Source organism: Ursus arctos, unplaced genomic scaffold, assembly GCF_023065955.2.
Source record: "Ursus arctos isolate Adak ecotype North America unplaced genomic scaffold, UrsArc2.0 scaffold_4, whole genome shotgun sequence".
Lineage (NCBI taxonomy): Eukaryota > Metazoa > Chordata > Mammalia > Carnivora > Ursidae > Ursus > Ursus arctos.
In genome coordinates this window covers 50,871,246-50,893,434 of record NW_026623056.1, presented here as the reverse complement: position 1 = coordinate 50,893,434, position 22,189 = coordinate 50,871,246, and the positions used below count along the sequence as shown (strand labels likewise).

Below are 22,189 nucleotides of genomic sequence, written 5' to 3'. Positions count from 1 at the left end.
ATTTATAGACTTTTCTGTTTGTATCCAGCTTTTTTCTTCTCTAAAGTATTTAGAAATGCATGTGATTATAGGGATTTTCAGCCCACTTGTATGATTTCTGTAGGACAGACTCCTAGAAGTAGAATTCCCAAGTCAAAAAGCATCAATGTTTTAAACTTAAGCCTTATTTCTTAGTAATTTTGAGAGGAAAGGTCAACTTCCTGGTAATTTCTTGGTAATTTTGAGGGGGGAAGACAGCTTCTGAATGTATGCTTTGTGACTTTTTCACTCTTATTTCCTAAGTGAGGTAAGATCAGGTACAACCCCTGGTTTTTGCTTTAGGTAGTATCTTCAAGAGAACAGGAAGACCCTGATCTTAAAGATGGTGCGAAGACTAGGTGTAACTAGACTAAAATTCCATTAGAACATGCCATCCCTCAATTCGCCAAATTGAGGGCACAGCAGTATTTCAGAGAGGTCTGTTATGTGGGATGCTGTCCACGGGTTGAGCACAAAGAGTAAAGCCTGGTTCTGGAAATGTGAAGTCATATTGCCGATGTGGAGAAGAAGGAAAAAAAAAAAAAAAGAAACCCTGCTTGAATTAGGTTAAAGAGAACATGGGACATGAGCAAGTGGAGGCAAATCTTTAATGGAGTTTTGTTAGAAAAGGGGGCAGAGAAATGGTTGAAAGACATGGGATCAAGGAAGGTTGCTTTTGTGGTTGTGTTTTAAAGACAGATACCATGTTTATATGATGAAGAGAACGATTCGACAGAAGAAAATGATGAGAGCCAGTGGGTCATTGTGGCAGCAGATTTGGAGAGAGAGGAGATGGGAGGAAAGAGTGCATGAGGGGAGAGGTTGGCCATAGATAGGGACAGGGACATCGCATCCATGTAAGAGTGGGTGCGGAAAGTGCAGGTCAAGATGAGGGTAGTTTGGGAGTTGGGAAGCTGGTATAGCTCTTCTCAGTTTCTGTTAGTGAAACAAGGCTTAAATGGGCAGTTTGAAGTAGGAAGGAGGCTGAGACTGTTGGATAGAAAGGTATAAAACTGTCATCTTGGAGAGTAGGAATGGAAATTTACTAGGCGAATACCGAAAAGCCGCTTGAGACTTTGGCCATAAATGTCATGTGTACCCGGGCACGTGTGTTTTCTCTCAGCTTGTTCTGCTGCTCGGGTGTGCGTGGAGCCAGGGTGAAGCTTCTGTCAGGTGATCTGTTTCTGTGGGTGAGAGGTGCAGAAAACGAAGGTCTACATAAGGGAATGATTACAATGATGGATGAAGTCCTCTAAGGTATGAGGAAAGGAAGTGGAGGACATGAAGGGAGGGACAGAAGAGGGAAAAAGTGATGGGATCAATGAGGTTGAATGACTCCCAGTTGTTTTTTTAATGTTTTTTTATTACATTATGTTAGTCACCATTCAGTACATCCCTGGTTTCTGATGCAAGGTTCGATGATTCATTAGTTTTAACGCAACCACTAATTCCCCTTTCTAGCAGATGACAAAGGCTTATGGTGTTCACGGTGGGGCATGGGGTAAAGAAAAGCTTACGCAACAGGCAGTTTTCAGATTAGCTTGCCTCCTGCAGTGTATTTGATACTGTTGTGCTTCTTGGATTTTTTCCCTCCTCCTCAGAATCATGTTTGTTATTTCCATGGAATCTGTAAGTCATACCTTAATGGAAAGGAACTCCCCTTAGATGGCTGTTAGGAAGTTTAAGATGTGTTTTGTTTTTGCCTTTGAGGGCCATCCTGGTGAGAATTAAACTGAATGAAGCCCCCCCGTCAAACACGTGACTGCATTTTCAGGAGATATGTACATGTGAGGGTGCTTGGCTTCTTTCCTTTTTGGTTTTTAAATTGATAACGATCCAGTGGAGGCTGTGACATTACTCTGTATACATCTGGAATTTTTATTTACTATACAAGTCAGAATCTTAGTGTTTGCCTTTGAAGTTAACTGATGAGTCTTTCCCTAGAGCTAGTTAAAATGATTAGGATTGTAAAAGAGATCTATTTTAAGGCTTATGTGAAGCCTTTTACAACATGATCCCACCCCTTAGTGAATTAACCGGTCCTTATGTTTCGTGTCCGGGTTCAAAATTCAGAGGCTCAGCTGTGTGCAGAGGAAGCTTATAAAATGAGGCAGCAGTGTCCTTTCCCCTGCACCTCAGTGTTTCTTTGATAGTTGTCCTCTGGGCTAATACTGCAGTTAAGTTTTAGTTGAAAGATTTTCTAAGATATCAGTCACATTTATATGCTTCTCAGAGTTAGGAAATTAACCAGGGCTTGGGACTTGGGCCTTAGACACCATGAGGGTTTAACTTAGGTATTTCTCACCTGATTACGTGTTCAGAAGTCCCAGTTTTATAAGATGAGGTCACCCAACTATGCTTTGGAAACAAGTTACCTTGTTTGAGTTTTTAAAAACTTTCATTTCCCTCCCCAGAAACCCAAACATCCAACGACAGGAATTATTGCCATCACTTTGGCCTTTCACATATGTCATGAAGTTCACCTTGCTGGTTTTAAATACAACTTTTCTGACCTCAAGAGTCCTTTGCACTATTACGGGAATGCCACCATGTCTTTGATGAGTAAGGTAAGACATACATACACACTTGGGTATAATCTTTGATCTTTAGTTGGAAAGCCTCTATTTTCTATCATTTTTACTGAGGGAACAGGTTTTGAGTATTTGAGAGCTGCTTAACCCTACTAAGAACTACCAAAAGCTGAAACTGGGACTCAAATCCAGGCAGTTCCAGTTTGTGGGCCTCAGACCCTTACAAATAGGACATAGTTATTATCAAGTAGCATCAGACCCCTAGATACCAAGCCTTATCTTAGATCATGTTTGCACTATTTAAATATGCGTATAGGCAACTTGCTCTTGATAATATGTCAGATTCACTTAAAAGCATCGCCATGGAACAGGGACAGGCATCCCCGTAAGAGGATTGAGCACTGAAACACGGTAAAGATGAAGGTAAATCTGGAGTTGGGAAGATGATGTAGCTTTTTTGCTGTGCTTTTCAATGTATTTTTTTTAGTTACATAGATGAGGAGGTCTGTAACATCTTTAACTCCATGAGGGAATATTCCTCAAAAGGCTGCAAATTATAGATCGTGCTTCTCTTGAATTAGAGATCAATGGCAGTAGATAGGGTTTTGAAGCCTTTTTAACTGAATGGGAAGGAGTTGTCTGAGGTTAGGGGCATATCACAAGTGATAGTAAAATGTTACTGGACATTTTTAATATGGAAATATGAATGGTTTGCTGTAAAGCATATGGATGTATCCTATGTAATCCGTCCCCTCAGATCATCATCCCCGCCCACTACATAATCCGAAGAAGGGGTATGATTCAGGTTAGACCTTCGTACTATATTACCTCATCTCCCACCCTTTGTGAGACAAACACTTGAGTAGTTCAAGTGTTAGGTGCCTGGGACAGACTTCAGGATCATTTCTCCTCAGCCCTAATCTTTTAGCACTTGTGGGATTTCTAGTTATCTAAACAACAGAACACTGAAACGATTTCCTGAGAAAAATTAGGATATCCATCAATAGAATTATATTTTAAAAATATCTTAGCCATGCCTTACAATAGTTTCTTTAGGTTGACTTCTGAGTTTCAGGTGCTGCTTTTATTAAAGTGATTAACCCATTTTGACTTAAAATTGTGGTCTCTAGTTTTATCTCCTGATTTAGGAGACAGGGGAATGATACAAAGGGGTGCTCTTATGTGAGGGTTTAAGTGGAAACAGCCGGCTTTAGGGAACACTCTGGCAAAAGAATGAGCAAAAAAAAAAAAGTAACAAAAGTTAAGTCTACCTGTGCACTTACGACTTTTCAGAAGCTTTTTAGATACAGTGTATCCCACTGTTGCTGTTAAGATTTTGAGACTGGGATAGTGATTTTATTTTCCTTTTCTTCTCTAGAATGCATATCACAATGTGACAGCGGAGCAGCTCTTTTTGAAGGACATTATAGAAAAAAACTTTGTAATCAACTTGACTGAAGATTGACTGTACAGACTCAGAAGATGAAGCTAACAGTTTTATTTTTATATGGCAATTTTTAGTTTATTTTTACATATGTTGGATGCACTTGTCAAAAAATTGTGTATATTAAGTCTGTTGCTGCCTGGTGATTTACAACCACCAGCTTAATTTCTGTGAATATATTTAATTTATAAAAACCAAGTTATGCTTAGTTAAGATATCAGGGAAAAATTTTGATTGCATTGTTTTAAAAACAAGCTAGTTTAACAAAGTGTTTTTAAACATCTTTTTATAGACTTTTGAGGGGATGAGACTTCCTAATAAGGGGCTTTAGTTTACCACAAATTTTGAACACAACATTTGGCTACTGTAAATGGGGGGGGGGGTGAATGGCCATGTGGTTGTGCCTTGATACGGCAAACCGGAACCACTTTAGGCATGTAGCTAGATGACTGTTTAGTTCCTTTTTGTTGTACTTGAGGAAACGGATTTGAATCTTAAAGCAGCCCTGAACACAGCAGTAGATACGGTTATGGAAATCTAAGATTATACTGATTTCATTAGGTTTTTGTCCTGCAATTAAGTAAACCATGATTATAATGAGTAATCTGATAGAAGGAAGGTGGTGTTTTTAAGGTGAGGGACATAGGCTAAACATGAAATTCTGGATAACACAGGAATGCAATTTCTAAACTCTGGTGACTGTATTATTTTAAAGCTAATACAAAGAAGCAGAGCTAGGCAAGCTCAAGGAGAGAATTCTTAATTTTTTTTGCCTAGCTTAATATCTAAAATTTGGAAGTTGAATTATATATTTTATAATTTATAATTATTAATATATAATTTATAAATTATATATTAAAATTTGGAAGTTGAATTAACTTAGGAAAAATGAAGATGAATCCTTGAGACTCCTCAAGCCGTTTTTGGATTTAAATGGAACTTTGATGAAAAAATCTCATCTTCAAAGAGAAGGCTTACCTGGCTACCTGGGGTGCATCAGGGAAGAGCCCTACTGGATGCAAACAAGTCAAAACCTTCGAACAAATGTGAGCTAGTCTCCCTTCTCGTTTGATACAGCCAATGGCTACGGGGAGGGAAAAAGGAAGAGAAGAGAATTACAAGAGGGATGGAATTAAAAGTCTGCAGAAGAGGTAAGAGTCAAATGGATTGTTATCCTTTGAACGATAATCATCACTAGGAGACGCTGCTGGTGTTACCAGAAACCCACCTGCCTCTCTAAACAGAGTATGTCAAATGCAGTATAAGGGGGGAGAAAACTCCTGGTTGATTTAAGCAGATCTAGACAGTATTAAATACAGACTCTGTGAGCACCGGCAGACTTGCGCAATACCATGGTTTCACTGGATTCCTCTAAGAACTGGGGTGCAGAAGACGGGTGTTTGCGTGACCTTTCCCTCATACCACACAGCCGGAGTTTGCAGCCTGGCTGCTGAAGTTCAGTTTGTGAACTAATTTAGGCTTCAAAAACGGATGGTCCTGGCTGTAGTAAAAGAAGTAAAAAAAAACCACCGGTAGCATTTTCAAATGTTACTGTAAGGTCTAGAATAATGGCAGTACAATTTCAGACTGATGCTAAAATTGAGGAAGCGGGCATTTTGTGTAGTATGAGAAAAGGCTGCAAACTTCAACGTGGCTTTATATAAGCCAAAAGAAATTCTCAGCAAGACACATATATACAATTTATTAAAAACACACGAACACATTAAAATCTCACTATTTATACATTCTAAATTCTAGCAACATATACAAATACTGAGTGACTACAGTACATGCCGAGGTAAGAAAAGTACATTCTGGGAGAATATCACTGACCCTCAAGCCATTTTTATTTCTAATATGTATTTCAATATATGTTTTGTTTCCACCTTTCCCAGTGCCAAAAAAAAAAAAAAAAAAAAAAACCACAACAAAAAAACTAGTCACAAATTGGAGTAAATAAGAATTGGTGCCACAGTTGAACTAAAAAGTATTCTAATAACCATCCAACTCTTACTAGATTTTGCAGTTTAGGGACTTCAAGTTCATAACAGAAAGCAGAGCTAAAAGGCAGTTTTGTTTTGTTTTTTTAAAGGTAGAGCTTAACTGATTTCGCTTAAAAGGGTTTGAAAAGTTTTTGTCCCACAACCTGTTAGTTCTGTCCTCCGACCTGGTGTTCCTGTAGCCCTTTTGCTCTCCAGGTGCCAATGTGGGGCCAAGGCAAAGAAGTTCAAGCTTTCTCACCTTCCATAGAATTTTAGATGAATGCATTTTCTGCTGGGGCAGGGGAGGGCAAGAGTATACATGACACTATAGTTTCAATTGCTATATAAATTCTCTACACAAACCATTTCATCAGCGGATAAACCCATTGTTCAATGCAAAGTGCAAATAGTGAAACATGAATTTAAATAACTGGACTAGACCCTGCACATACAATAGGATCTATGTAATGTTACAGCTTTTAATAAAATATAAATCAGCATTCACAATATCTTTAACTGTGCTGGTTCCTAAGATCATGTAACAGTGAAGTCGGCATGACTTTATGAAAACCTGTAAGGGCCACACTTGCTGTACCACTGTCTGATTTGATTTTTATAATTGTGTTAACAGGAAAAAAAAAATCAATAAACCAGAGTGACTTAAGTCTTTAACATGTTTCAAGCAAAGAATAAAAATTCAAGGGAATTTTGTAAAAAAAAAAATTCACATTTTCAGTTGATTGTCTCCACAGCTGCATCAGACAGATAAAACCCCAAACAAAACTCTACTATGAAAACGAACTAAAAGTACAAAATCAGAATAACCCTTTGTATCAGGCTCAGCTCTCATTTGGAAAGTAAAATATACAAAAGCAATAAAAATATTTTGTAAAAATCATTGGTAGTTCAAGGACCGCACAGTGGCAAAAACATGCATCATTTAAGAAGAAACTTTGCACCTCAAAAAAAAAAGTTCCATGGGAAATTAGGTGCACAAAATTAAAAACAAGCATCTTTGGGAAAATGAGATCATTTCTCTTAAAGCTTCTAAAACAGGCATGTGATTGGAGAAGTATGTTCACTGTGTACTGAGGATGAATAAAAAAATAAATTGGTTTACTCTTCCCACCCGAAAGGGGGTGACTGCATTAATACATGTGCTTTACACATTCATGTCTTAAGAAAAGTTCAACATCTGTGCTTTCTGTTTCAAACATTTTGAAACAATATATTTTTTCAATGAATAAAATTATGCCTTAAAGTTTGTCTGGAAAAGCAAAAGCAAATGAAGATAATACCAACAAAAATCATCAAACTAGAGGCCAGAGAGGCTGTAGAAATAATTCTGGTTTTGAAGCAATGCTTTAGAACACTGATACGCCCATGGAAGCAAGCAAAGTGAACACTGTCTTTTCTCACATCTAGCAAATTCTGGGAACAGTCTGGGGGCACAGGCCAAAAGAAATGGCTAGAACCTGATGGGAAATTATATGTTTTAATCACAGGGCCAGCTTCTCATCTTGCCAAAGAATTTTTGAAGATTCTTACACTGTGGGCTAATCAATTACAGATGATTTTTATTTCACCCATCTAAAACTAGTTCTGGGCAAACGGTGACAAAGAAGTTGCCTGGAAGTATCCAAAACGAGACGTCAATATTCACCTGCTAGGATGCTAGAACACCTGTTCCCTAGGCCTGCAATAAAGGACTGTCATAACTCCCACGCCACAGAGCAGGCACGCTTGCGCAGAGCAGAGGAATTCACGTTGGTTTTGTATTTCTTTCACTATTTTACTGTGGATAATTAAATATACTTTTTGACCAAAAATAACTTCAGAGAAATATCTCTATACATTAAAGAGGGCAACCTCCCCCCCTTTTTAAGGTAATTTATCTGAGGATAAATAAATCATTCTGAGGAATGATTCTGCCTTTCACTGTGGTAAACAGAAGGGGTCCTGTTTATAATGTTCACTCAGATGCCCTCCCAAGTACTCACAACTCGAGAAGACCAATCCCGTTGCAAATAAAGTCGGGGGCAGGGAAAGAATCTGTTAGAGCTTTTTAAAATCAGAGGATTCATGAGGCTGATGAAGCAAGCATCACTCACTAAAAAAAATTCAAAACAGTTTATAAACACAAGAATGGGGCTGGACCCAGACAGAACAAGCAGGGAGGAAAGAGGTCACGTACCGTGAAGTGTTAAAGCTCTTAAGAGTGTCAAAAAGTGGAAAATCAATGACCCCGCCGTTTACAAGTCAGTTTCCCACCTATAGATCTTCCTAAGGAAAGATAAGTGTATGACTGGAATCAAAACAATGATTAAATCACTAATTCTTGAAAAAAAAAAAATCCGTAAGGAATACAGGGATAGAAGAGAGCGAACTCATGATAGTACCCACCTTTCACAAAGAGAGCAACATTTCAAGCCAATAGACATTTCAACAACAGTACCATGCGCTATTGCCAGTCAGGCGTACAGAGCCACCTCGAGTCCATCAATGTACCTGCAGCATTGGTAATAAATACTCTCAGTGATTTTTTAATTTCTTTGAAGTGCATAGTAGGGAGCTTCTTCTGTAGTAAAAAATAGTGTTTTACAGTAGTAACAAACAGGATGTTTGAAATTTAACAGGCAAGCCGTAACTGCCACAGTAACACTTTTAAAGCAAGATGGCAAGATTAGTAGTTCCCTGTACCTCGGTCATCACGTTTCCCCCACCACATCTGTGACAGATATGTAACACATTCTCTATTTCACTACCACTAACACATAAAAAAGGCCATGTGCTTTAAAACGATGCTTTATAACAAGCAGCATCACCTTCAAAGAATTTCTTTAAAAACATCACATTCACCATCCCTCCCGGCTCCTGAAGCCTCCTGGGTGCTCTGAGGCACCTGGTACACCAGTTCGTCTGGGGCACTTGCACCTGGCTTCCCACCTTTTGGGGTGTCGTACTGGGCACGGGCGGAGGAGCAGCTGTCAGTCCTGGAGAGGAGAGTGTTGTAGGCTCCCACTGCTGGGGGAGGCTGGTTCCCTGTAGCTTTGAAAGTGGACGTCGAGGGCAGACCAACTGAAGCTGTGGGGTGCCCGGACATATCCATGACGATTGGGGTGGCGTACTCGGGCCCAGTAATTGGCAGTGGTTCAGCATAGGCATGGTAAACTTCTTGCACCGGGGAGTTGTAAGGATCTACGTCAGCGTAACTTGCTTCTTTCCCTTCTTCTGGTTTAAAGGTGGATCTCTGATGAAGGGTGCCAACAATTCCCCCCACAAGTGGTTGTGCATACTCTGTGGATAACACAGAACAAGCAACAGAAAAGTCACCTCATTCATACAGGGATCAGACAATTTAGGGTGGCAGCTGTGGCCTGACACCAAAAACAAACACTTCTTTATGACACTTTTGTTCCTATCAATACGGACCTATGGATTTCTCCACCAGAACCAACTGAAAAAAATTAAACATGTTATCTTGTATCTCATAAGAAGTTAATATGCCACAGAGCCTCATTCATGAAATTTTACAAAGAATGTTTGTATATGCTTTTCAGATTTATAAATAGTATACCACTGGGGGGAGGAAAAACCCTATTCCATTATTAGAATGATATTTTCAAATAGGGCAATGTTTAAAAATAAATATGTACTAAATTAATAGGATGAATCCTGTAAGGCTCACTACAGCTTTCCTACTCTTAACACTCAAATAAAACTCCAGGTTAACAGATAAAAATGCCCAGAGCTTTCAGAAATGCATGCTCCTATTTTTTGGAGAACATCTAAGGTGCAGAAACGACTCTCTCAATGTAATCCTTTTAAAAAGTAGTTCTACCTCAAGAAAACAGTTCATCTCTTACATATGAAAAAGATAAAAGACACTATAAATCCCAAAGCGCTTTGCAGGTAAGGGCAGCAGCGTCCTGTACCCGTGGCGAGGGCTGCACGCGGTTACCTGCAGAGTCCGTCTGCAGCATCGTGGGGACTTCTCTTGGACTCAGGTGATTAACTTCACTGCTGCTGTAGCGAACGGGGGTTTCCTCGTGTTCCACTGATTTGGCAGGGAGAAACTGCTTCATTCCTTTCCACCAACCTTCACAGTGATTGTAAGCAAGAAAGACCATTAAATAAAAACCCAGGTCTGAAATGACGACATTGTTTACAGGAGAAATCCTGTTGCAGGTAAGCCATTTCTGTAACACGTCTATACAAACTAGACTCTATGTTCAATCTCTTCTTTTTTTCATTGTGGTAAAATACACATTATATAAAATTTACGAGCTTAGGCATTTTTAAGTGTAGGTCAGGTGGTTTAAAACTCATTCACACTGCTGTGCAACTATCACTACCATCTATCTCCCTAACTTTACATCTTGCAGAACTAAAACTCTATCCCCATGAGACAGTAACTCCCCATTCTTCAGCCCCCCACCAATGGCAACCACCATTCTACCTTCTGTCTTTATGATTTTGACTCCTCTAAGTACTTCATCTAAGTGGAATCATACGGTATTTGTCTTTTTGTGACTGGCTTATTTCACCTAACATAATGCCCTCAAGGTTCATCCATCTTGTAGCATATGATGGAAAATCTTTCCTTTTTAAGGCTAATATTCCACCGCACGTATACAACACATTTTGCTTTTTCATTCATCAGTTGATGGTCTCTTGGGTGGTTTTCAGGTTTTAGCTGTTGTGAATAACTTTGCTATGAAAACAGACGTACAAATAGCTCTTTGAGACCTGCTTTTAATTCTGTTGGGTGGAACTGCTCAGTCATACGGTAATTATTTTTAATTTATCAGGAACCGCCAGTGTTTTCCGCGGCACCCAAGCCATTTTACGGTCCCACCAACAGAACACGAGCATTCTAATTTCTCCACATCCTCATCAACTCTTATTGTTTTCAATTTTTTTTGATAGGAGACCCCTCATGGGTGTGAGGTGTTATCTCACAGTTTTCATTTCCCTAAAGATTAGTGATAACGAGCATCTTTTCACATGCTTATTGGCCATTTGTATACATTCTTTGGAGAAAAGTCTATTCAAGTCCTTTGTCCATCTGTGAATTGTTTTTCCTTTGTTGTGTTTTAGAAGTTCACTCTCTATTCTGGATATTAATCCTTTAGCAGATACATGATTGCAAATACTTTCTCCCATCCTGTGGGTTGCCTTTTTACTCTGTGGATAGTATATTCTGACACACAAAATTTTTAAATTTCCATGAAGTCTAATCTCTTTTATTTCTTCTTTTGTTATTTGTGCATTTGCTGTCATAGCTAAGAAGTCATTGCCAAGTCCACTGTCATCAAGTTTTTGTCCTGTGTTTTTTTTTCCTATAAGTTTTACTGTTTAAGATATTACATTTTGGTCTTTCATCCACTTTTGAATTAATTTTTACAAAGGGTGTTAAGTAGGATGGGGCGCCTGGGTGGCGCAGTCGTTAAGCGTCTGCCTTCGGCTCAGGGCGTGATCCCGGTGTTCTGGGATCGAGTCCCACATCAGGCTCCTCTGCTGGGAGCCTGCTTCTTCCTCTCCCACTCCTCCTGCTTGTGTTCCCTCTCTCGCTGGCTGTCTGTCAAATGAATAAATAAAATCTTAAAAAAAAAAAAAAAAAGGTGTTAAGTAGGAGACCAACTTCATTCTTTAACATGTGGCCATGCAATGTGCCCAGCACTGTTTATTGAAGAGACTGTCATTTTCCCAATGCTCTTGGCACCCTTCCAAAAATCATCTGTTCATATTTATGAGCATTTCTCTCTGGGCTCTCCATTCTACTGGTATGTATTTATGCCAATACCACACTGCTTTGATTTCTGTAACTTTGCAGTAAATTTTGAAACCAGGATGTGTGAAATCTTCTAGCTTTATTCTTTTTTTTCAAGATTGTCTGGGCTACACGGAGTCCCTTAAAATTAGAATGGATTTTTCTATTTGTACAAAAAATATGATAGTTTTGATAGGGATTGCTATTGAGTCTGTAGATTACACTGGGTAGTACTGGCATGTTAACAATATTAAGTTTTCAATCCACAAACAGAGGGTATGTTTTCATTTATGTCTTTTAAAATTTCTTTAGCAATGTTTATAGTTTACATTGTACAGGTCTTTTACCTCCTAGGTTAAATGAACTCCCAAGTATTTTATTCTTTTTGATGCAATTATAAGTGAAACTGTTTTTATAATTTCCTTTTCAGATTGTTCAGTGTTCATGTACAGAAATGCAACTGATGTTAGTGTGTTGACTTTGTATCCTGTTACTTACTTGGCTTAGTTATTGGTGTTAACAGTTTTTTGTTTTGTGTGTGTGTGTGTGGCATCTTTAAGGCTTAATTCTCCTTTAAATGTTTGGTACGATTTTTCTTTTTTGAGAGATTTTTGATTATTGAGTCAATCTCTTTAGTAGTTACAGGTCAATTCAGATCTTCTGTTTCTTTGTAATTTAGTCATGGTAGGTTTTATATTTCTGGAAATTTGTCCATGTCATCTAGGTTTTCAATTTCTTGGCATATAATTATTCATAATACTCTCATAATCCTATTTCTGTAGAATCAGTAGTGACGCCTGAACTTTCTTTTCTAATTTTAGTAGTTTCAATCTTTTTTCTTATTCCATCTAAAAGTCTGTCAATTTTGTTGATCTTTTTGAAGACCTAACATTTGATTTCACTGATTTTCTCTATTTTCCCATTCTCCATTTTGTTTCTCTCTTATCTTTATTATTTCTTTCCTTCTGGGTAGCTTTGGGTTTAGTTTGTTCTTGTTCTAATTCCTTAAGTTGTTCAAGCTTATTTTTTTTTCTTTGATGGAATATCTACTGCAATGCAGAACATGGTAGAAGTTTCTATCGAAAGCATGCACAGAAGCAAACCACTGCCATAAAATAGTTTGTCTGTTGTAGGGTGGTTTTTCGTAAGTTCTTCTGAAAAAATACTTCCCAAGATCTACCTTGGGGTGTTAGCAGCACAGAATCTCCCCCCGCCCCCCACTGCTTCTTTCTACCTTGGTCACAGCAGGGAACTCTTCTGCCTTTTATTGTTCCAGTAGTGAGACTGGAAAGTAGGGGACCTGTAGGGGGCCTCCGGTGTCACCTGCTACAATCTGCCACACAGAGTAGGAACTCAGAAGACGACCACTCATTACAGCACAGATGGCAGAACTCATGACCCGTAAACTGCTAGGTTCTACCTGGGAAGGACCCACAGCAGAGTGATAAACACACACTGTGTTACCAAGACCACAATCCTTGTACACAGTGTTCATGAGGGTCACAAAGAAAGCTGGTCTCTTCAAGAAAAGCAGATACGTGGGACAAACCACACAGGTTTTCCAGGAAAAAGGAACAGAGTGCATGTTACAAGAGATCCTCACTTTTCATTTTGTTACTTATTGACTAGAAGAGATTTTACAGAAGAGTAAAAATGATCAGAACATTAGAGGGATACCATTTTTCTCACAAGTTCTGGGGAGTTTATGTGGGCCTGAAAACAGCTTTCCTCTTTTACTACTGCCACCTGGAGGGGTGGGACTTCCCTCTGGTGGAAGGGGTTGCAAAGTCCCGAGTTACCTGCCCGGTCCCAGTAAGGTAAGTCATAGGTGCCTTCGGTTTTTTTCTTTCTGGAAGAATACAGAAAAAAACATGTTAGCAAACAGAGTGAATTCACAAGTAAGACAGCTCTCAAGGTGCAGGATAAACATGAAAGTTAATAATTAGTCAGGAGTACATTTCCATTTGCTGGCCTACCCGGCAGGGTCCTCTATTTCACTTGCCTTTCAAAGCTGCCATTGCTAAAACTCACAAATTTTGGACTCTCAATAAATTTTTAAGTAACTGTCTCCTGAGATAGCTATTCTGTTACCCAAGGTACTTCCCACTCAAGGGATAAGTTTGTAGATAAAAAGAATCTAATCAAAGACCCAGGGGTGACATGGGTTCTTACGGGAAAGTTACTGTTAGGTCTGTTTCAGTTTCAAATACAAACTATGCGAATCCATTGAATCCATCTGTGTCCTGAGCACCTGCACTTCCATGGGGTCCTTGAAGCACCAGCCCAAACCGATCTCAAGACTTGCGTCCTGCCTCCCCCACAACCTCCCAATCCTCACCCTCTGTGCTTTGACCACAGTGAATGAGACTCGACTGCCACACACTCGGTCAGACCACACATCAGGGGCAGGGCTCTGCTCTGCTGCGTGTGGACCAGGTGACCTGTATGCACTGTCTCATTTTCTTCTGTGAAACAGTACCAGCTTTGTAGGTTGTTTTGAGGATTAAACGAATTGAACCATGGAAAGCACTTACAACAATGCCTAAAATCAGCTTTCGTTCTCTATAAGAACCAGCTGTTGCTGCTGTCCTCAGTGTTACTGTTGCTTCTACCCAGTTCCCTGAGAGCATCCTGAACTTTCTGCCCTGCACTTTCCCCGCCCTCACAGTAACTTGTTGGGTCTCTGTCCAAGCAGCCTTCCTAAAACCATCAATCCAGAGCCACCCCCTTCTTCAGCTTCTTCCCATGGCACACCCTGTATCGTGGTACCATTGCTGCCTGTCTTCTGCACCATATCCCCTCCAGCCCGTGAACTCTGGGGCTCAGCCTGGACTCCCAGCACACGTCAGTACTCAGCACAAGGCAGGAGCTCAAATATTTGAGTGAGCGAATTATGTCCTCCTCTTGCTCCACCAAACCTGTCCTCTTGCCCTGACATCTCCACTCATGACACCTTTCCTGGTCTAACTTCACAAGCCAGAGCCTGACGATCATCCTCGATCCCTCCTCCTTCCTTAGCAGATAGCCAGCTGCCCATGACCTGATAATATCACCTGTCTGCTTCGCCCTCCGCAGTGACACCCCCTCTACAGAATGAAACCTGAATCCCTCCGTCCCCGAAGCCCTCCCTGACCCAAGCCCAGGCTGCACCTCCACAGTCCTCGATCCGTGCTTTCCCATGCCCAGCCCATGTGTTAGCTCTCATGACCCTGCCTACACTCCACATCTGTGCCTTCGCTCAAGCACAGAGGCTGAGCTGTTCTCTTCCTTCCTCCACCTAGGCAAATCCAACGTTCCCCTTAAGGAGAAACGAGGATTACTTTTTCCTGCAGAAAAGCTTTCAGATAACTCTCATGGTTCTCACATCTGTGCTCCCCAGCATTTCAAAAAGAACTCTTCAAGCCATATGGTTCCGTGTCTTTTCAATCAACCCTGCCAAACACCTGGGAGACAGGAGTTGTGTCTTAGTCTTTCAGGAAATACTAAGCACCTATTATGTGTCAGACTGTGGTTCTTATAAATGTGTATATTCCAGCACATAAAGCAGATTTTGATATAATAAAGGTACTCAGTGACTGTGTTACTGAACATACTCATTTTTTATGGAAAGGAGAAACCAATGTATTTAATAACTACCTTAACTTTCCCCTTCTCAAAAAGGCAAATGGTAATTCACCTTCTATATTTAGTTTTTATTTCACACTTGGAAACAGCCCTTCTAGGACCGACCAGGTGAACTGGTTACGGACTCACCTGTTTCTCCAGTGCCAAGCGCACACTACGACGAGGATGAGGGTGGTGAGCACCATGACGAGCACCGGGACCAGGACCGCAGCCAAGGCTACGTCTGAAAACATGCCAAGGCAGAGTCATGAAGGGAAAGTGGGAAAGTCACCCACATCATCCTTCAAAGCATTTCTATCTCAAAAAATACCATACACGTTATTTATGAAATGAGAATGGGCATGTGTGGGTAATGGCAGAAGCGTCCACAGATAATGTGAAAGTCTGTCACACTGTTTGCTTCAGCTTTGTCCACACTTAAAACTTTTCACAGTAGCTTTTTAAATCACCAAGACAAACTGAAAGACCAATGAAAAACTTGGAAAATATATTTCTGAATATGTGATAAAGGGTTATTATAATCTATATATTACAGAATTCACAAGTCAAAACCAATCAATAGAAAAATCAGCAGAGGTGAATGAGCAATACAATTAAAAAACATAAGTGACTATTCAACATGTTAGCTTCACTAGTAATTACAGAAACAGAAGTTAAAACAAGAATAAGATGATATTTCTGCTCATCGAATTGGCAAATATTTAAAAGAATAACTGCTAGAAAGGGTATCAGGAAAGTTATTCTTATGGGACTTTAAATGGACACTTTCTGTATCATTTTGGGGCTATATGTATAAAAATTACTTGGCAATTCCATGTCTAGAATTTATTCTTAGAAAAAAATTAAGACAACATTCAAAGATGCATTTTTAAGGAGGTTTGTTTCCATATCTGCAAGAGTGAAAAACCGGAAAATAACCCAAATGACCAAAAACGGAATAAATACATCATAGTAAAATACTATCCAGCAACTGGGAATGATATTGCAACATGATGGGGGACATATTAATATATATGGAAAGGTAACAAACAGCCTAGTGTTAAGTATGAAAAAGACAATGCATATCCACAGCGCAGAAAAGGACAATGCTTGAGCCTACAGAGACGAGGAGATCTTTTAATCCCCTTATCTCGCTCCACAGATAAGTCCAGGCCCAGATAGAGAAAATGGTCTAAGGTCATTTGAGACATCAGCTTCTTCCCTAGTCTGGCACCCCTATCCCGGCAATGAGGACGTAGCAGCCACTGCTGGTCTCTGCTGGGAGCCAAGCACCAGACACTGTGGGGCCTGACCCACGGCATCTTGCGTACGCTTATGATGTATCCAAAAGAGAGAAAGAGGCTGCCGATACAGGAGCGGGAGAGGATAATCAATAACCTGAGGCCTCGGAGAAGCTGGATGGATGGGAACGAGGGCACAGGTGGATCAGCCTTGGACAGTACAAGGAACTCCCTCCTTCCACGCAGTGGACAGAGCGTACACGTGAGTTCACAGGCTCCACAAGTAGGGAGTTCCTTTACTTGCTTTTACTTTCTTTGAAAAGTTGAAGTGGTAACTGAGAGTGAGTAAAGAATCTCTGAGTCAAGGGTCTGAAAAATACGGAGAAGTGACTACTGAGAACAGACAGACGAGCTAACCAAGAAACGGCAAGACTGCCGGCTGGTGCTGAGGCCCCTCCTGGGGGGATTCAGGAAGCTATGGTGGCACAGATCTGACCATGAGAGCATTTTCTCTGGCATCGCTCTCAGCCTGGATGTAAAAATGGAAGAGAAGTGCATAAAACAGAAATCATGACTCAGGGCTAGAAAGCACCAAGAGTTCAAAAGGGTAAATGTGCTTTATCCCTAAAATTTATGAAACTGGATAGGGGATAATCAGGTTCAGGTAGATACAGTTTGATTTAACCAGAGGTTTAAAAAAATCTGCTTAGGTTCAAAAAATAATAAAAAGGCTATACACCACCATCCCAGAGAAAAGGAGAAAAGAAGTCTTTAACTGAAAAGACCTGTACATTCTTTGTTATTCTTCTGAAGCTTACAGGAATGCTAGTTCTGGGAGAAAATACTTTAAGGGCACTTTCAGTCTTGAGATTTTAAGATTATATAATCTGACTTTAAGAAGAGCAATACTTTTAAGTGAGTGTTCTTCCATCCAGGCATGTGGTCTGGGATTCCGCCCAAACAGACATCTTCTACAAAATGGTAAATGTCTGTGGGACACTGAGACCTCTAAGGAGTCTTGCTTCTCTTTAGCTTTTCCAACAGCACGAGAAAGAAAGTGGTCTGTTTAGAAAATACCTTAGAAGATAGGAAAAAAAGTGACACGTGGAAAGTTGGAAAGAGTTATCTGAATCAGGCAAATGTTCAGAAGATGAGAATGAATAAAGTTCTGTGTGCCAGAAGTTATTGGAATGAATTGCTTTCTCTTCTCTGCACTGTCCTGAAAATGCTTTATCTGCCAACACTGAAATTAATTCCTCTGTGACACTGATGGTTTTTTCCTAACTGAAATTTTATTTTTCAACAACTAGTAAAATCAAAGTATTATGTTTCGTGTGTGTTAATACCTTTTTTGGTAATGAAATTTGAAAGTAAATTCTGCATTTATAATATGAAAAAATTACGATTGTAAACATTTTCAAAATAGAGACCAAAGTTTTTTTATGAATATATTAATTCACAGTATTTTTAAAAAAGTGTTAGTTTTTCACCCAAACTGTTTTTTTCCCCCTGTTCCCTTTCTGCCACCAAATTCCCTATCCAACAAATATATAACCAGAGGGGAAAAAAAAGTTTGTTTTCTGCTATGGTTTTAGTTATTTCTAGAAATAGAGACTCCTTGTGTTTAGCTGTGGTGGGAAAAAAGATCACAAGAGGAGACCCAGAATACAGCAGCCATCTCTAAATATTTAAAGAACAATTCTACAACGACACCAGAGAAGAGAAATCAGAGCAATATAATCAGTTTCTTTTATAAGGAGAGAAATAAAAGTTTTTTTGTTCTTAAGAAATACAGTTAAGAGCAAAAGAAACAGGGTTTAAAAGCTGAAAATGCTCCTGAAAATTAAGTTACAAACAACATGAAATGCTGCTATGTAACAGGTGTCAGTCTCTGGATCTGCATACCTTTGGTTACACTTGGAGTCACGGTAGTATTTCTGATATCAGGAGTGGCTGTGGTTTGCTCTGTCTGTGCAGGAAACTCATTGTTACTGCGAGGCTGTAGTGGTTGAGTAAATTTTGGGGCTCGACCTTGAAAAAAGTTTTAAAACCCCTTTATTCATCAACTTGATTAAGATGAAGTTATTTTATAATGCTTTTAATATATTTGTGGAAAATTATACCACAAATCCAGGGAACATCAAATTCTCACACTTAAAAGAGGCATACCTTTGGCTATTTTTGGAGGGGCTGAAGTGTTTTTGAGGTCATTGTTGTTCCGAGGAGGTGGAGCTTGAGTAAGTTTTGGAGGACGACCTTGAAAAATGGTTTAGAAAAGTTTATACATTTTGCTTATAAGAGTCACAGTTAAAAACAGTAATTTAAGTATCTTCGACATTTCCTAGAGGACTTATTTCTGCCCAGTAATTTTAAGTCTTAGAGAACAGTATGCCGGAAGGATCAATATACTATGCATTAAAATACGCACAAACTTACTGGGATTTCTCACTTCGTATATAATTAAATTGTTTTGAAACAATTCTCGGAGAAGGAGAGCACGGAGGAGATGGACGACGTTAAACTCTAAAGCTCCAGAAGTATCCTCACAGCTTGACATGCTACTCATTCAGTCATTCAGTAACTGTGGAGGGCCCGCTACGTGAGGGCATTGTGACAGGCTTTGGAGATACAACAGGAAGTGAAGTATTAAAATATTCTAGACTACTGAAGGAAGTTACTCCCACTTTTAATTTTTTCAAAGGAAAAGACACTTGGACTAAGTTATAATCATTGGTGCTGGGGATACAAGATTATCTATGCTACATGGGACCTGATTAAAAATTGTTAAGATTGAGACTAGATCTGAAAAACAACCTCATTACATTATCTCATCAACGATGCTCTCTCTTCTTCCACCTGTAACCTTGTAAAACATTCTGGTAACTGGCTTAATACGATAACTATTTCTTTTAAAAATCCTCTTTAAGAAGACATTGTAGTTAAAAGCTGAACACTCATCATTATTTATTTTCTCTGAGAATAGCAAAGCCATCTTAAATTAAATACATGCTGTTGCTTTACCTTTAGGAATAAACTGACATCCAAGCAGCTCCATTTTCATGGCAATTTTTTGCTGCCATTGCGTAGGATTCACTCTAATAAAACGTGCAATAATTGGTGGCAAAAAGTTATTACGCACATCCTGGTGATAATCTTTGTTTCCTTGAAATATCTTTAAAAAACAAAAAATTGGTACTTTACGTCAACAGAGGTCAGGGCTAAACTGTTCCACTGAAACATATTTTTGTTTTCTGCTTTGGGTCTTAAATGAGATCTGTAAAGTATGACAGTAAGAATTAATTTCTCAGAAAATAAATTAATCATAATTTGGACAAACTATTAAGCTGCACATTCTTCATCAAAAACTTATAAAAGTACTGAATACAAAAATGATTTTAAAATGATTGAAACATAGCAAAAATGCTAACTTGGCAATTTGAGAAGGTTTCAGTTGCAGTGAGACAGTATAATTCTTTTAATAAATTAGTAATTCGAGTCCTGTGGAATTAGCAGTTATTAAAATATATTAATTTTCTTTTCAAAGTAAAGCACAATTGAACATACAAGGTCTTAGAGGAAATGCTTTACTGTGTAGTTTTCATTATTTTTCCTCTCAGAAAAGAGACAGAAAGGGAACATACACTAAGGAATGCAGAACAGTTACATACCCCCACCTGCTGGATACACTACATAAAGACAGTTCCCATATTCCCCCTTTTCATTCCTCGTTGCTATCTACACTAGACAAATGATTCTAATTTTAATGTTGCCTGCCTAACTTTAATGATTCTAAGCATTAAATGTATTATATGAATAGTCTTTAGGTAAAAATATGATTTCGAGTGACTGTCTCATCCCCTCAACCATTTTGAGCAAATAATGATAGTATGTAACACTGCAAGAGCTCTTATTTACAAAGTATTTTCATATAATTAACTCAGCTGTTCTCGGACAACCCCATGAAATAGGCAGAACCCAGAAAACTGCAGCTCTAGAATGTAAATGGACTGCACAACCAGTCAATGACTGAGCGGTGACCTGAGTCCGAGTCTTCTGACTTAACTCTAGGGATCCACTAAGCGAGCAGTCCTCCATGTTCCTCTAGGCAAATCACCTGGCTAGTTTCTAAAGACTACTAATAAATAGATATCTGCCTAAAATCAAAGTGGTTGATATTTTATCAGTTAATGTGAGAGCAAGTAAATGTTTAACTCTTCCATCAAGTCATGTCTAAATATAGCTATCTTCTTTTGGCTGATTCACAAAGCATTAGATTGTAAACTTTTAAGATGTGTTAATAGCCTTCATTTTCTACAAGGTTTGTTTTGAAGTTACAATAATCTCCAAGCTAATAACTTTCCATTATTTCCTCAGATATTACTCTGAAATAAAATGAAAGCAAAAATTTGCAGTCTGTTACATTAGTGGAAAAGGAACAGTAATCACTTTAGGACATAAAAACTATCCCTGAGGTCTTATTCCACACTGCAGTTTCATTTTTATAAAAAACCTTAAAGGAGAAAGATTTTATATAAACTAAGTAAAAAAGATCTGCTATAACCTATGAGCATTTATAATCTATGAGCCCCTGTGTGTAGTGAGGTCTGCTAGGAGTCATGAGGATAAAAATGGAAATGGAAGTCCAAGTTCCCACTGTCAAGGAACTTAAATTTTACAGGACATTACCACACACAGATATGGCACATTATTAAAAAGCAATGTATTGTGAAGCAAGTTGTATATATATTCCTATCTTCTGAAAACAAACCCAAAAGCTGTCTTAGTCTGTATGTGCTCGTGCATGTGTGCATGCTTAGAAACGATGTCAAAATGAATACACCAGTGACTCTTGAGTTTGGAGACAGATGAGGGAGCAGATGGGCTAATGTGAGGCAAGACACTGGTATTCCACATAACTCAGTGTAAAGACTTCCACTTTTATCTGGGACAGATGAATAGGGACTACATTTACTCTTTGCCTTAAACATCTGAAAATCGGATATAATATATGAAACAACGGTTTTCTAACACTGACAATAGGTAGCATAGGGCAATAATCCCAGAGAGAAGAGAAACACATGAGGTGAGCCTTTCTACTGCCCCAATATTGTCTGGAGAGAGCCTTGGTGGTCTCACCGAAACAAGGACACAGAGCTCAGAGACGGAGAGACCAAGATAGCTAGAATTTGTAAGATAGATTATAGGAGAGAAGAGAACTGCACAGAGAGAGAAAAAGAGACTTCTCGGATCTGTAGGGGGACTTCCCCTTAAATCTCAGTTACACATAAAGAAACAATCTGTGGATGGGAAAGAACCACTGGAAGGAGCCCACAGAACAATTCTCAGAGCTAGGGAGGGTTGCGAACAGCTCACATTACCAACAGATAGAGTGGATAAAACTCATAATACATGACCCTTTGGGTTGAATACTTGGAACAGTACTAACAGTAAAAAAATACTAGAACCAAAAGCTGCTCGGGTCCCACCTAACAAAGCTAAAATGCAAACCTTAAAAAAGACCAAATAATTCCAAAGCAACCTGTGCCCCAGAATAAAGCTCAAAAGTAAATAATAAAAGAAAAATCTAGCACCAAACA

The 22,189-nt window shown here is 39.1% G+C and overlaps 2 protein-coding genes across 12 annotated transcripts in view; one reads left to right on the top strand and one right to left on the bottom strand.

Annotated features, from left to right (window-relative positions):
• The window catches only part of ST3GAL6 (ST3 beta-galactoside alpha-2,3-sialyltransferase 6), a 60,491-nt gene extending 52,687 nt beyond the window's left edge, over positions 1–7,804 (top strand). For all 6 annotated transcript variants that reach the window (XM_026491891.4, XM_026491872.4, XM_044381359.3 and 3 more), the window contains 2 exons: positions 2,433–2,585; positions 3,928–7,804. In XM_026491891.4, the coding sequence (XP_026347676.1) occupies positions 2,433–2,585; positions 3,928–4,014 (240 nt within the window). In that variant the 3' untranslated portion in view covers positions 4,015–7,804. The remainder of the gene's footprint in view (positions 1–2,432; positions 2,586–3,927) is intronic.
• DCBLD2 (discoidin, CUB and LCCL domain containing 2) overlaps positions 5,680–22,189 on the bottom strand; it is a 688,558-nt gene continuing 672,048 nt past the window's right edge. For all 6 annotated transcript variants that reach the window (XM_057306591.1, XM_057306590.1, XM_044381345.3 and 3 more), the window contains 7 exons: positions 19,614–19,764; positions 18,762–18,848; positions 18,498–18,623; positions 15,502–15,595; positions 13,548–13,597; positions 9,937–10,074; positions 5,680–9,272 (listed from right to left, as the gene is read on the bottom strand). In XM_057306591.1, coding sequence (XP_057162574.1) covers positions 8,803–9,272; positions 9,937–10,074; positions 13,548–13,597; positions 15,502–15,595; positions 18,498–18,623; positions 18,762–18,848; positions 19,614–19,764 — 1,116 coding nt within the window. In that variant the 3' untranslated portion in view covers positions 5,680–8,802. The remainder of the gene's footprint in view (positions 9,273–9,936; positions 10,075–13,547; positions 13,598–15,501; positions 15,596–18,497; positions 18,624–18,761; positions 18,849–19,613; positions 19,765–22,189) is intronic.